The 14751-nt window shown below is 42.3% G+C and overlaps 1 protein-coding gene across 2 annotated transcripts in view; it reads left to right on the top strand.

Moving 5' to 3' along the window:
* cfap299 (cilia and flagella associated protein 299) overlaps positions 1–14751 on the top strand; it is a 284906-nt gene that overhangs the window by 262332 nt on the left and 7823 nt on the right. For both annotated transcript variants that reach the window (XM_031816533.1, XM_031816526.1), the window contains exon 5: positions 11609–11738. In XM_031816533.1, coding sequence (XP_031672393.1) covers positions 11609–11738 — 130 coding nt within the window. The remainder of the gene's footprint in view (positions 1–11608; positions 11739–14751) is intronic.

The following is a 14751-nucleotide window of genomic DNA, read 5'->3' as shown; positions in this document are numbered from 1 at the left end:
ATAGAAAATCTTTGGAGGGAGTTGAAAGTCCGTGTTACCCAGCAACAGCCCCAAAACATCACTGCTCTAGAGGAGATCTGCATGGAGGAATGGGCCAAAATACCAGCAACAGTGTGGGAGAACCTTGTAAAGACTTACAGAAAACGTTTGACCTCTGTCATTGCCAACAAAGGGTATATAACAAAGTATTGAGATAAACTTTTGTTATTGACCAAATACTTATTTTCCACCATAATTTGCAAATAAATTCATAAAAAATCATACAATGTGATTTTCTGGATTTTTTTTCCTCATTTTGTCTGTCATCGTTGAAGTGTACCTATGATGAAAATTACAGGCCTCTCTAATCTTGTTAAATGGGAGAACTTGCACAATTAGTGGCTGACTAAATACTTTTTTGCTTTTTTTTTCTGTATGTGAACCCTTTGGAATTATCTGGATTTCTGCATAAATTGGTCATAAAATTTGATCTGAACTTCATCTAGGTCACAACAATAGACAAACACAGTCTGCTTAAACTAATAACAAACAATTATATGTTCATGTCTTTATTGAACACACCATGTGAACATTCACAGTGCAGGGTGGGAAAAGTATGTGAACCCCTGGATTTAATAACTGGGTGACCGTCCTTTGGAAGCCATAACCACAACCAAACATTTTCTGTAGTTGCGGATCGGACCTGCACAGCGGTCAGGAGGAAGTTTGGACCATTCCTCTTTACAAAACTGTTTCAGTTCAGAAATATTCTTGTGACGTCTGGTGTGAACTGCTGTCTTGAGGTCATGCACACTGCATCTCAATCGGGTTGAGGTCAGGACTCTGACTGGGCCACTCCAGAAAGTCAGGACTCTGACTGGGCCACTCCAGAAGGTCAGGCCTCTGACTGGGCCACTCCAGAAGGTCAGGACTGACTGGGCCACTCCAGAAGGTCAGGACTCTGACTGGGCCACTCCAGAAGGTCAGGACTCTGACTGGGCCACTCCAGAAGGTCAGGCCTCTGACTGGGCCACTCCAGAAGGTCAGGACTCTAACTGGGCCACTCCAGAAGGTGTATTTTCTTCTGTTGAAGCCATTCTGTTGTTGATTTACTTCTGTGTTTTGGGTCGTTGTCCTGTTGCATCACCCAACTTCTGTTGAGCTTCATGTGGCAGACAGATAGCCTTACATTCTCCTGCAAAATGTCTTGATAAACTTGGGAATTCATTTTTCCATCGATGATAGCAAGCTGTCCTAACAACTCAACTGTAGTTTAATCTGTCCACAGAATATTTTGCCAGAAGCGCTGTGAAACATCCAGGTGCTCTTTTGCGAACTTCAGACGTGCAGGAATGGGTTTTTTTGGACAGCAGTGGCTTCTTCCGTGGTATCCTCCCATGAGCACCATTCTTGTTTAGTATCTACGTATCGTAGACTCGTCAACAGAGCTGTTAGCATGTTCCAGAGATTTCTGTAAGTCTTTAGCTGACACTCTAGGATTCTTCTTAACCTCATTGAGCATTCTGCACGGTGCTCTTGCAGTCATCTTTGCAGGAAGGCCAGTCCTAGCAACAGTGCTGAACTTTCTCCATTTATATACAATTTGTCTTACCATGACTGATAAACATCAAGGCTTTTAGAGATACTTTTGTAACCCTTTCCTTTATGCAAGTCAACAATTCTTAGTCTTGGGTCTTCTGAGATCTCTTTTGTTCGAGGTATGGTTCACATCAGGCAATGCTTCTTGTGAAAACAAACTCAAATTTTGTGAGTGTTTTTTATAGGGCAAGGCAGCCCTAACCAACATCTAACCAACATCTCCAATCTCATCTCATTGATTGGACTCCAGGTTAGCTGACTCCTGACTCCAATTAGCTTTTGGAGAAGTCATTAGCCTAGGAGTTCACATACTTTTTCCAACCTACACTGTGAGTTTTTAAATGATGTATTCAATATAGACAAGAAAAATACAATAATTAGTGCGTTATTAGTTTAATAAGCAGACTGTGTTTGTCTATTGTTGTGACCAATTTATGCAGAAATCCCGAGTAATACCAAAGGGTTCACATACTATTTTTCTTCTTGCCACTGTATATATATATATATATATTGCAAAAATATATATGGGGGATTGGAAGTGATGCAGACAATTACATTAGTCCAACGTTCTAACCACTAGGCTACCCTGCCGTATGAGACAATGAGTAAACATCGGGACTTTGGATACTAGTCAGCTACCTTGACCACTTGGTCTACTTCTCTGCTATTCAAATCTAAAATCAGAACAGCAATATCTACTACCAATCACTACTGCTTGGCTTAAGTAAAGACATGTTAAAGTTCTTCTACTACCACAAAAATACTAGTTAAAGACCCACCAATTTTTCTTCGTGGAAAATTACCATCTAGTTTTCTTTTAATATCTAGAAAAAGACACCGGTGGTGAAAGTGGGTTAAACCTCAGTCTGTTATTTTATAATTGGAACATTGCAACAGTCTATTCTGAACGGAGGCTAGCTAGGCTGTGTTACTCTGTTGGCAGTGCTCTGTCTGCAACTACACAGCAGACTGCAGCTCAAGGCCTCTGGTCGTCCTGTCTTACCTAATGCTTTCCTGCGTCAAGTGTATCGTGTGTACGGTGGCCCTGCAAGATTTGGATGGTGAAGGTCCCTGTCACAGAGACTGTCTCTGCTTCCTGTCTTTACTGCAACAACAGACTGGGGATGCCTTCCAAATGGCTCCCTGTATAGTGCAGTGCCAGTGCTTTAGACCAGAGACCTATGGGGTACAGGGTGCCATATGGGACACAGCCTGCCTGTCACTCAGAATGCTGACAGGGGAAGTTAGAAAACCCTTCAGTGGAAGCAGATGTCTCTGGAATCTGAACTTTCATGAAGTTAGAGAGAGACGTATTTTTGGGGGTCCCATTTGTTGAATTTTTTTAGCTTCTCTAATTCCCCCAACCCTCCTACACTCTTAGACAAAAAGGGTTCCAAAAGGGTTCTTCGACTGTCCCCGTTGGAAAACCCTTTTACGTTCCAGGTAGAACTCTCTGGGGAAAGTAAAAATGATTAAATAGTTTCAAAATGTTGAATGCCTCCGCTCAGATTGCATGGTGGCCTTTCTCTCCTATTGTAACGATGAACGCTGAGAGGCGGAAAGCAAGTTCACGGAGTGAATACGTTTAATTAATAAATGGACATGACAGGCTGTAGTCAATACCATAGTGTAAAGGGGTGCGTAACTGGTGGCGGGGAAGTCAGACGTAGGAGAGCAGAACTAGGTAATGGCCGGACTTCCACTTCCACAGGACAGGCTGTAATCAATACCATAGACTATCATCTACACTTCCACAGGACAGGCTGTAATCAATACCATAGGCTATCATCTACACTTCCACAGGACAGGCTGTAGTCAATACCATAGGCTATCATCTACACTTCCACAGGACAGGCTGTAGTCAATACCATAGACTATCATCTACACTTCCACAGGACAGGCTGTAATCAATACCATAGGCTATCATCTACACTTCCACAGGACAGGCTGTAGTCAATACCATAGACTATCATCTACCCTTCCACAGGACAGACTGTAGTCAATACCATAGACTATCATCTACACTTTGGCATGGCAGACTGTAGTCAATACCATAGACTATCATCTACACTTTGGCATGACAGACTGTAGTCAATACCATAGACTATCATCCACACTTCCACAGGACAGGCTGTAGTCAATACCATAGACTATCATCTACACTTTGGCATGACAGACTGTAGTCAATACCATAGACTATCATCTACACTTTGGCATGACAGACTGTAGTCAATACCATAGACTATCACCTACACTTCCACAGGACAGACTGTAGTCAATACCATAGACTATCATCTACACTTTGGCATGACAGACTGTAGTCAATACCATAGACTATCATCCACACTTCCACAGGACAGGCTGTAGTCAATACCATAGACTATCATCTACACTTTGGCATGACAGACTGTAGTCAATACCATAGACTATCATCTACACTTTGGCATGACAGACTGTAGTCAATACCATAGACTATCACCTACACTTCCACAGGACAGACTGTAGTCAATACCATAGACTATCATCTACACTTTGGCATGACAGACTGTAGTCAATACCATAGACTATCATCCACACTTCCACAGGACAGGCTGTAGTCAATACCATAGACTATCATCTACACTTTGGCATGACAGACTGTAGTCAATACCATAGACTATCATCCACACTTCCACAGGACAGGCTGTAGTCAATACCATAGACTATCATCCACACTTCCACAGGACAGGGTGTAGTCAATACCATAGACTATCATCTACACTTTGGCATGACAGACTGTAGTCAATACCATAGACTATCATCTACACTTTGGCATGTAGGATCATTATTTATGGACCTTTACATAGACTTATTTATTTTCTTAGCAGAATAGCTTGTGTTTGTTGTTTTTACAAATCAATTGAATTGGCTTTTTGGTTAATGGCCTTTGTGGCCTAGCAGATGGCCTTGGTTTCCTGGCTATTCAATTCACTTTTGCTCGTAGTTTATCATAATTAATCCCAGAGGTACATATGATCACAAAGGAGTATATACGTACAAATAGGTCCAAGTTAAATCCTAGGCAACAGTAAAAAAAGATTACTTTGGAAACTGTTGGAATACCTGTCCATAGTACCAGGACGCTCAGTGACCATAGATATTGTTACAGTGACCCTTTTAAAAAAACGACGTGTGTACCTCTAATCATTTGATATCAATGAGATGGGCACATGACATAGTAACAGACAATCTAATGTATTTATGTACAAAATGACCAAGTGGAGACCTGGATGGCAGGACCTCAGACCTTCAGGACTCTTGGTGGACTAATGGTGAATCCAATACAATTCTCTCCTCAGTTATAGACGATCAGTATCTCCTCCTCTCCTGTGAGTCTGAACATGTTCCATACCAATGTATCTCAGAGAGCTGACGTTGTGACGAGCCTCCATGAAATGCTCAGCAAACAGGGTTTCTCTGGTCAGAGGTCCTGATGTTACTGCTGTGTTCTGTTATCCTTGTTTCTCTGGTCAAGGGTCCTGATGTTACTGCTGTGTTCTGTTATCCTTGTTTCTCTGGTCAAGGGTCCTGATGTTACTGCTGTGTTCTGTTATCCTTGTTTCTCTGGTCAAGGGTCCTGATGTTACTGCTGTGTTCTGTTATCCTTGTTTCTCTGGTCAAGGGTCCTGATGTTACTGCTGTGTTCTGTTATCCTTGTTTCTCTGGTCAGAGGTCCTGATGTTACTGCTGTGTTCTGTTATCCTTGTTTCTCTGGTCAAGGGTCCTGATGTTACTGTTGTGTTCTGTTATCCTTGTTTCTCTGGTCAGAGGTCCTGATGTTACTGCTGTGTTCTGTTATCCTTGTTTCTCTGGTCAAGGGTCCTGATGTTACTGCTGTGTTCTGTTATCCTTGTTTCTCTGGTCAGAGGTCCTGATGTTACTGCTGTGTTCTGTTATCCTTGTTTCTCTGGTCAGAGGTCCTGATGTTACTGCTGTGTTCTGTTATCCTTGTTTCTCTGGTCAAGGGTCCTGATGTTACTGCTGTGTTCTGTTATCCTTGTTTCTCTGGTCAGAGGTCCTGATGTTACTGCTGTGTTCTGTTATCCTTGTTTCTCTGGTCAAGGGTCCTGATGTTACTGCTGTGTTCTGTTATCCTTGTTTCTCTGGTCAAGGGTCCTGATGTTACTGCTGTGTTCTGTTATCCTTGTTTCTCTGGTCAAGGGTCCTGATGTTACTGCTGTGTTCTGTTATCCTTGTTTCTCTGGTCAGAGGTCCTGATGTTACTGCTGTGTTCTGTTATCCTTGTTTCTCTGGTCAAGGGTCCTGATGTTACTGCTGTGTTCTGTTATCCTTGTTTCTCTGGTCAAGGGTCCTGATGTTACTGCTGTGTTCTGTTATCCTTGTTTCTCTGGTCAGAGGTCCTGATGTTACTGCTGTGATTTGTTTTCAGAGCTCGTTTCATTGTTCCTACACAGCATAGACCACAAATACACTTGATCAGGTATATCACGTTGTTTGTAGAACACGTAATGATACCCTTAATCTTAATGGTCTTCCCCGTGATAGGGGGTCTTCCCCGTGATAGGGGGCCTTCCCTGTGATGGGGAGGTCTTCCCCGTGATAGGGGGTCTTCCCCGTGATAGGGGGCCTTCCCCGTGATAGGGGGTCTCCCCTGTGATACGGGGCCTTCCCTGTGATAGGGGGCCTTCCCCGTGATAGGGGGTCTTCCCTGTGATAGGGGGCCTTCCCTGTGATGGGGAGGTCTTCCCCGTGATAGGGGGTCTTCCCCGTGATAGGGGGCCTTCCCCGTGATAGGGGGTCTCCCCCGTGATACGGGGCCTTCCCTGTGATGGGGGGTCTTCCCTGTGATAGGGGGCCTTCCCTGTGATGGGGGGTATTCCCCGTGATAGGGGGCCTTCCCTGTGATGGGGGGTCTTCCCCGTGATGGGGGGCCTTCCCCGTGATGGGGGGTCTTCCCCGTGATGGGGGGCCTTCCCTGTGATAGGGGGTCTTCCCCGTGATGGGGGGTCTTCCCCGTGATGGGGGGCCTTCCCAATCATAGGGGGTCTTCCACGTCAGCGGTGCTGCTGAACCCTGTTGGACCATTCAGGGTTTCCTCTTCACCCTTGTTTGCGTCCCAAAAAATATCCACGCCCATGCGATTCATCGCTGTAATACTCAATCCACAGACAGCTGATCGTCCTCGCAGTGGCAGACCACGTGTAACAACACCTGCACAGGATCGGGACATCCGAACATCACACCTGTGGGACAGGTACAGGATGGCAACAACAACAACTGCCCAAGTTACACCAGGAACGCACAGTCCCTCCATCAGTGCTCAGAATGTCCGCAATAGGCTGAGAGAGGCTGGACTCCCTGGTTATGCTAGTCTAGTCTAATGTAGTGTTCACTCCCTGGTTATGATAGTCAGCACCTCACATCAAATAGGATACAGACTCCTGTCTGCTACTCTACTCCAACAGCACCTCACATCAAATAGGATACAGACTCCTGTCTGCTACTCTACTCCAACAGCACCTCACACCAAATAGGATACAGACTCCTGTCTGCTACTCTACTCCAACAGTACCTCACATCAAATAGGATACAGACTGCTGTCTGCTACTCTACTCCAACAGTACCTCACATCAAATAGGATACAGACTGCTGTCTGCTACTCTACTCCAACAGCACCTCACATCAAATAGGATACAGACTCCTGTCTGCTACTCTACTCCAACAGTACCTCACATCAAATAGGATACAGACTGCTGTCTGCTACTCTACTCCAACAGCACCTCACATCAAATAGGATACAGACTCCTGTCTGCTACTCTACTCCAACAGCACCTCACACCAAATAGGATACCGATTCCTCCCCCTTGCGCTGTGGTTCCTTGCTTTCCTTTTATGTTAATGGACTAAGTCACCTTGTTTAATACCCAGCTGTTAAATAACTGCTCCAGCTGGAAGACTGGATGATGTAATAGCCTGCTATGTATAGAATATAGACCTGTTCAACATGACTAGTATAGAAGTTCAACATGATTAGTATAGAATATAGATCTGTTCAACATGACTAGTATAGAATATAGATCTGTTCAACATGACTAGTATAGAATATAGACCTGTTCAACATGACTAGTATAGAATATAGACCTGTTCAACATAACTAGTATAGAATATAGACCTGTTCAACATGACTAGTATAGAATATAGACCTGTTCAACATGACTAGTATAGAATATAGACCTGTTCAACATGACTAGTATAGAAGTTCAACATGATTAGTATATAATATAGATCTGTTCAACATGACTAGTATTGAATATAGACCTGTTCAACATGACTAGTATAGAAGTTCAACATAACTAGTATAGAATATAGACCTGTTCAACATGACTAGTATAGAAGTTCAGCATGACTAGTGTAGAATATAGACCTGTTCAACATGACTAGTATTGAATATAGACCTGTTCAACATGACTGGTATAGAAGTTCAACATAACTAGTATAGAATATAGACCTGTTCAACATGACTAGTATAGAATATAGACCTGTTCAACATAACTAGTATAGAATATAGACCTGTTCAACATAACTAGTATAGAATATAGACCTGTTCAACATGATTAGTATAGAATATAGATCTGTTCAACATGACTAGTATAGAATATAGACCTGTTCAACATGACTGGTATAGAAGTTCAACATAACTAGTATAGAATATAGACCTGTTCAACATGACTGGTTTAGAATATAGATCTGTTCAACATGACTAGTATAGAAGTTCAGCATGACTAGTATAGAATATAGATCTGTTCAACATGACTAGTATAGAATATAGACCTGTTCAACATGACTGGTATAGAAGTTCAACATAACTAGTATAGAATATAGACCTGTTCAACATGACTAGTATAGAATATAGACCTGTTCAACATAACTAGTATAGAATATAGACCTGTTTCAACATAACTAGTATAGAATATAGACCTGTTCAACATGATTAGTATAGAATATAGATCTGTTCAACATGACTAGTATAGAATATAGACCTGTTCAACATGACTGGTATAGAAGTTCAACATAACTAGTATAGAATATAGACCTGTTCAACATGACTGGTATAGAAGTTCAACATAACTAGTATAGAATATAGACCTGTTCAACATGACTGGTTTAGAATATAGATCTGTTCAACATGACTAGTATAGAAGTTCAGCATGACTAGTGTAGAATATAGACCTGTTCAACATGACTAGTATAGAATATAGACCTGTTCAACATGACTGGTATAGAAGTTCAACATAACTAGTATAGAATATAGACCTGTTCAACATGACTGGTTTAGAATATAGATCTGTTCAACATGACTAGTATAGAATATAGACCTGTTCAATGTGACTAGTATAGAATATAGACCTGTTCAACATGACTGGTATAGAAGTTCAACATAACTAGTATAGAATATAGACCTGTTCAACATGACTAGTATAGAATATAGACCTGTTCAACATAACTAGTATAGAATATAGACCTGTTTCAACATAACTAGTATAGAATATAGACCTGTTCAACATGATTAGTATAGAATATAGATCTGTTCAACATGACTAGTATAGAATATAGACCTGTTCAACATGACTGGTATAGAAGTTCAACATAACTAGTATAGAATATAGACCTGTTCAACATGACTGGTATAGAAGTTCAACATAACTAGTATAGAATATAGACCTGTTCAACATGACTGGTTTAGAATATAGATCTGTTCAACATGACTAGTATAGAAGTTCAGCATGACTAGTGTAGAATATAGACCTGTTCAACATGACTAGTATAGAATATAGACCTGTTCAACATGACTGGTATAGAAGTTCAACATAACTAGTATAGAATATAGACCTGTTCAACATGACTGGTTTAGAATATAGATCTGTTCAACATGACTAGTATAGAATATAGACCTGTTCAATGTGACTAGTATAGAATATAGACCTGTTCAACATGACTGGTATAGAAGTTCAACATAACTAGTATAGAATATAGACCTGTTCAACATGACTAGTATAGAATATAGACCTGTTCAACATAACTAGTATAGAATATAGACCTGTTTCAACATAACTAGTATAGAATATAGACCTGTTCAACATGATTAGTATAGAATATAGATCTGTTCAACATGACTAGTATAGAATATAGACCTGTTCAACATGACTGGTATAGAAGTTCAACATAACTAGTATAGAATATAGACCTGTTCAACATGACTGGTATAGAAGTTCAACATAACTAGTATAGAATATAGACCTGTTCAACATGACTGGTTTAGAATATAGATCTGTTCAACATGACTAGTATAGAAGTTCAGCATGACTAGTGTAGAATATAGACCTGTTCAACATGACTAGTATAGAATATAGACCTGTTCAACATGACTGGTATAGAAGTTCAACATAACTAGTATAGAATATAGACCTGTTCAACATGACTGGTTTAGAATATAGATCTGTTCAACATGACTAGTATAGAATATAGACCTGTTCAATGTGACTAGTATAGAATATAGACCTGTTCAACATGACTAGTATAGAATATAGACCTGTTCAACATGACTAGTATAGAAGTTCAACATAACTAGTATAGAATATAGACCTGTTCAACATTCCTCCCCCTTGCGCTGTGGTTCCTTGCTTTCCTTTTATGTTAATGGACTAAGTCACCTTGTTTAATAGCCAGCTGTTAAATAACTGCTCCAGCTGGAAGACTGGATGATGTAATAGCCTGCTATGTATAGAATATAGACCTGTTCAACATGACTAGTATAGAAGTTCAACATGATTAGTATAGAATATAGATCTGTCCAACATGACTAGTATAGAATTTAGACCTGTTCAACATGACTGGTATAGAAGTTCAACATAACTAGTATAGAATATAGACCTGTTCAACATGACTAGTGTAGAATATAGACCTGTTCAACATGACTAGTATAGAAGTTCAACATGACTAGTATAGAATATAGACCTGTTCAATATGACTAGTATAGAATATAGACCTGTTCAACATGACTAGTATAGAAGTTCAGCATGACTAGTATAGAATATAGATCTGTTCAACATGACTAGTATAGAATATAGATCTGTTCAACATGACTGGTATAGAGGTTCAACATAACTAGTATAGAATATAGATCTGTTCAACATGACTAGTATAGAAGTTCAGCATGACTAGTATAGAATATAGATCTGTTCAACATGACTAGTATAGAATATAGATCTGTTCAACATGACTGGTATAGAAGTTCAACATAACTAGTATAGAATATAGACCTGTTCAACATGACTAGTATAGAAGTTCAGCATGACTAGTATAGAATATAGATCTGTTCAACATGACTAGTATAGAAGTTCAACATAACTAGTATAGAATATAGATCTGTTCAACATGACTAGTATAGAATATAGACCTGTTCAACATGACTGGTATAGAAGTTCAACATAACTAGTATAGAATATAGATCTGTTCAACATGACTGGTATAGAAGTTCAACATAACTAGTATAGAATATAGATCTGTTCAACATGACTAGTATAGAATATAGATCTGTTCAACATGACTAGTATAGAATATAGATCTGTTCAACATGACTGGTATAGAAGTTCAACATGACTAGTATAGAATATAGATCTGTTCAACATGACTAGTATAGAATATAGATCTGTTCAACATGACTAGTATAGAAGTTCAACATAACTAGTATAGAATATAGACCTGTTCAACATGACTAGTGTAGAATATAGACCTGTTCAACATGACTAGTATAGAAGTTCAGCATGACTAGTATAGAATATAGATCTGTTCAACATGACTAGTATAGAATATAGATCTGTTCAACATGACTAGTATAGAATATAGATCTGTTCAACATGACTAGTATAGAATATAGATAGAAATATAACACTACTGTTACTAATTATCTGTAGAAACCAATTAGGAAGCTATATTATTTAATTAACTAACACTTTCTATTTGTTCCCAGCTTCTACAACTGGGAGACCCAGGTGTCCACGTCCAATGTCAGCGCTAACTACCAGGTGATCGCTGAGAACTCCAGTGGTCTGCTGTTTAAGAACAAGACAGACAGAAAGATTCTCAACGTGGACCCTAAGGTAGGCTATGTGGTGTGATGGTGTTGTGCTCTCCTCTGGTCTATGTTTCCCAGACAGAGAGACAGAGTTAGGTCCCCTGCTGACTGTCAGACAAACAGACAGAGTTAGGTCCCCTGCTGACTGTCAGACAGACAGACAGAGTTAGGTCCCCTGCTGACTGTCAGACAGACAGACAGAGTTAGGTCCCCTGCTGACTGTCAGACAGACAGACAGAGTTAGGTCCCCTGCTGACTGTCAGACAGACAGACAGAGTTAGGTCCCCTGCTGACTGTCAGACAGACAGACAGAGTTAGGTCCCCTGCTGACTGTCAGACAGACAGACAGAGTTAGGTCCCCTGCTGACTGTCAGACAGACAGACAGAGTTAGGTCCCCTGCTGACTGTCAGACAGACAGACAGAGTTAGGTCCCCTGCTGACTGTCAGACAGACAGACAGAGTTAGGTCCCCTGCTGACTGTCAGACAGACAGACAGAGTTAGGTCCCCTGCTGACTGTCAGACAGACAGACAGAGTTAGGTCCCCTGCTGACTGTCAGACAGACAGACAGAGTTAGGTCCCCTGCTGACTGTCAGACAGACAGACAGAGTTAGGTCCCCTGCTGACTGTCACACAGACAGACAGAGTTAGGTCCCCTGCTGACTGTCAGACAGACAGACAGAGGTAGGTCCCCTGCTGACTGTCAGACAGACAGACAGAGTTAGGTCCCCTGCTGACTGTCAGACAGACAGACAGACAGAGGTAGGTCCCCTGCTGACTGTCAGACAGACAGACAGAGTTAGGTCCCCTGCTGACTGTCAGACAGACAGACAGAGGTAGGTCCCCTGCTGACTGTCAGACAGACAGACAGACAGAGGTAGGTCCCCTGCTGACTGTCAGACAGACAGACAGAGTTAGGTCCCCTGCTGACTGTCAGACAGACAGACAGACAGAGTTAGGTCCCCTGCTGACTGTCAGACAGACAGACAGAGTTAGGTCCCCTGCTGACTGTCAGACAGACAGACAGACAGACAGAGGTAGGTCCCCTGCTGACTGTCAGACAGACAGACAGAGTTAGGTCCCCTGCTGACTGTCAGACAGACAGACAGAGTTAGGTCCCCTGCTGACTGTCAGACAGACAGACAGAGTTAGGTCCCCTGCTGACTGTCAGACAGACAGACAGAGTTAGGTCCCCTGCTGACTGTCACACAGACAGACAGAGTTAGGTCCCCTGCTGACTGTCAGACAGACAGACAGACAGAGGTAGGTCCCCTGCTGACTGTCAGACAGACAGACAGAGGTAGGTCCCCTGCTGACTGTCAGACAGACAGACAGACAGAGGTAGGTCCCCTGCTGACTGTCAGACAGACAGACAGAGTTAGGTCCCCTGCTGACTGTCAGACAGACAGACAGAGTTAGGTCCCCTGCTGACTGTCAGACAGACATACAGAGTTAGGTCCCCTGCTGACTGTCAGACAGACAGACAGAGTTAGGTCCCCTGCTGACTGTCACACAGACAGACAGAGTTAGGTCCCCTGCTGACTGTCAGACAGACATACAGAGTTAGGTCCCCTGCTGACTGTCAGACAGACAGACAGAGTTAGGTCCCCTGCTGACTGTCACACAGACAGACAGAGTTAGGTCCCCTGCTGACTGCCAGACAGACAGACAGAGGTAGGTCCCCTGCTGACTGTCAGACAGACAGACAGAGTTAGGTCCCCTGCTGACTGTCAGACAGACAGACAGAGTTAGGTCCCCTGCTGACTGTCAGACAGACAGACAGACAGACAGAGGTAGGTCCCCTGCTGACTGTCAGACAGACAGACAGAGTTAGGTCCCCTGCTGACTGTCAGACAGACAGACAGAGTTAGGTCCCCTGCTGACTGTCAGACAGACAGACAGACAGAGTTAGGTCCCCTGCTGACTGTCAGACAGACAGACAGAGTTAGGTCCCCTGCTGACTGTCACACAGACAGACAGAGTTAGGTCCCCTGCTGACTGTCAGACAGACAGACAGAGTTAGGTCGTTAAACACTGAACAGGGTTCTACAAGGTAACTCCACCCTAATCCACTGTCTGCTAGTTCTGGGTGTTAAGGTAGATCTCTTTCCTCTCTGCTGGGGGCAGTTATTTTGAACATGAGTTGCAAACTGAGCTTTAGGGACATATTGAGTTCTGCAGTGTTGTTGAGTTCTGCTGTTAAGGGGCAAAATCAAAATCGCTCCAGCTGCGGTTGAGCACCGCCCAGCCCCGACCAGAGCAACGCAGAGTAGAGCAGACCAGGCTGCTTATTAAAACACTAGAGGCCCTGGATGCCAGACAGAGCAACCAGCAACCACCCACATGCCCAGAACCCAGCCCAGTCCTGAACAGCATGGCACTGCCCCAGCCCAGCTCAACCCAGCCCAGCTCAACCCAGCCCACTTCAACCCAGCAAAGCACAGACCCAGCCGTGGCAAAGCACAGACCCAGCCGTGGCAAAGCACAGACCCAGCTGTGGTGATGATTATAGAATGTTTGCCTGATTTTATTTATTTATTTTATTTTACCTTTATTTAACCAGGTAGGCAAGTTGAGAACAAGTTCTCATTTACAATTGCGACCTGGCCAAGATAAAGCAAAGCAGTTCGACAGATAAAACGACACAGAGTTACACATGGAGTAAAAACAAACATACAGTCAATAATGCAGTATAAACAAGTCTATATACAATGTGAGCAAATGAGGTGAGAAGGGAGGTAAAGGCAAAAAAAGGCCATGATGGCAAAGTAAATACAATATAGCAAGTAAAATACTGGAATGGTAGTTTTGCAATGGAAGAATGTGCAAAGTAGAAATAAAAAAATAATGGGGTGCAAAGGAGCAAAATAAATAAATAAATAAAAATTAAATACAGTTGGGAAAGAGGTAGTTGTTTGGGCTAAATTTTAGGTGGGCTATGTACAGGTGCAGTAATCTGTGAGCTGCTCTGACAGTTGGTGCTTAAAGCTAGTGAGGGAGATAAGTGTTTCCAGTTTCAGAGATTTTTGTAGTTCGTT

The sequence above is a fragment of the Oncorhynchus kisutch genome, linkage group LG3 (assembly GCF_002021735.2).
Source record: "Oncorhynchus kisutch isolate 150728-3 linkage group LG3, Okis_V2, whole genome shotgun sequence".
Taxonomy (NCBI): domain Eukaryota; kingdom Metazoa; phylum Chordata; class Actinopteri; order Salmoniformes; family Salmonidae; genus Oncorhynchus; species Oncorhynchus kisutch.
Note: the sequence above shows the minus strand (reverse complement) of the source record. Positions and strands in the feature narration are given on the sequence as shown.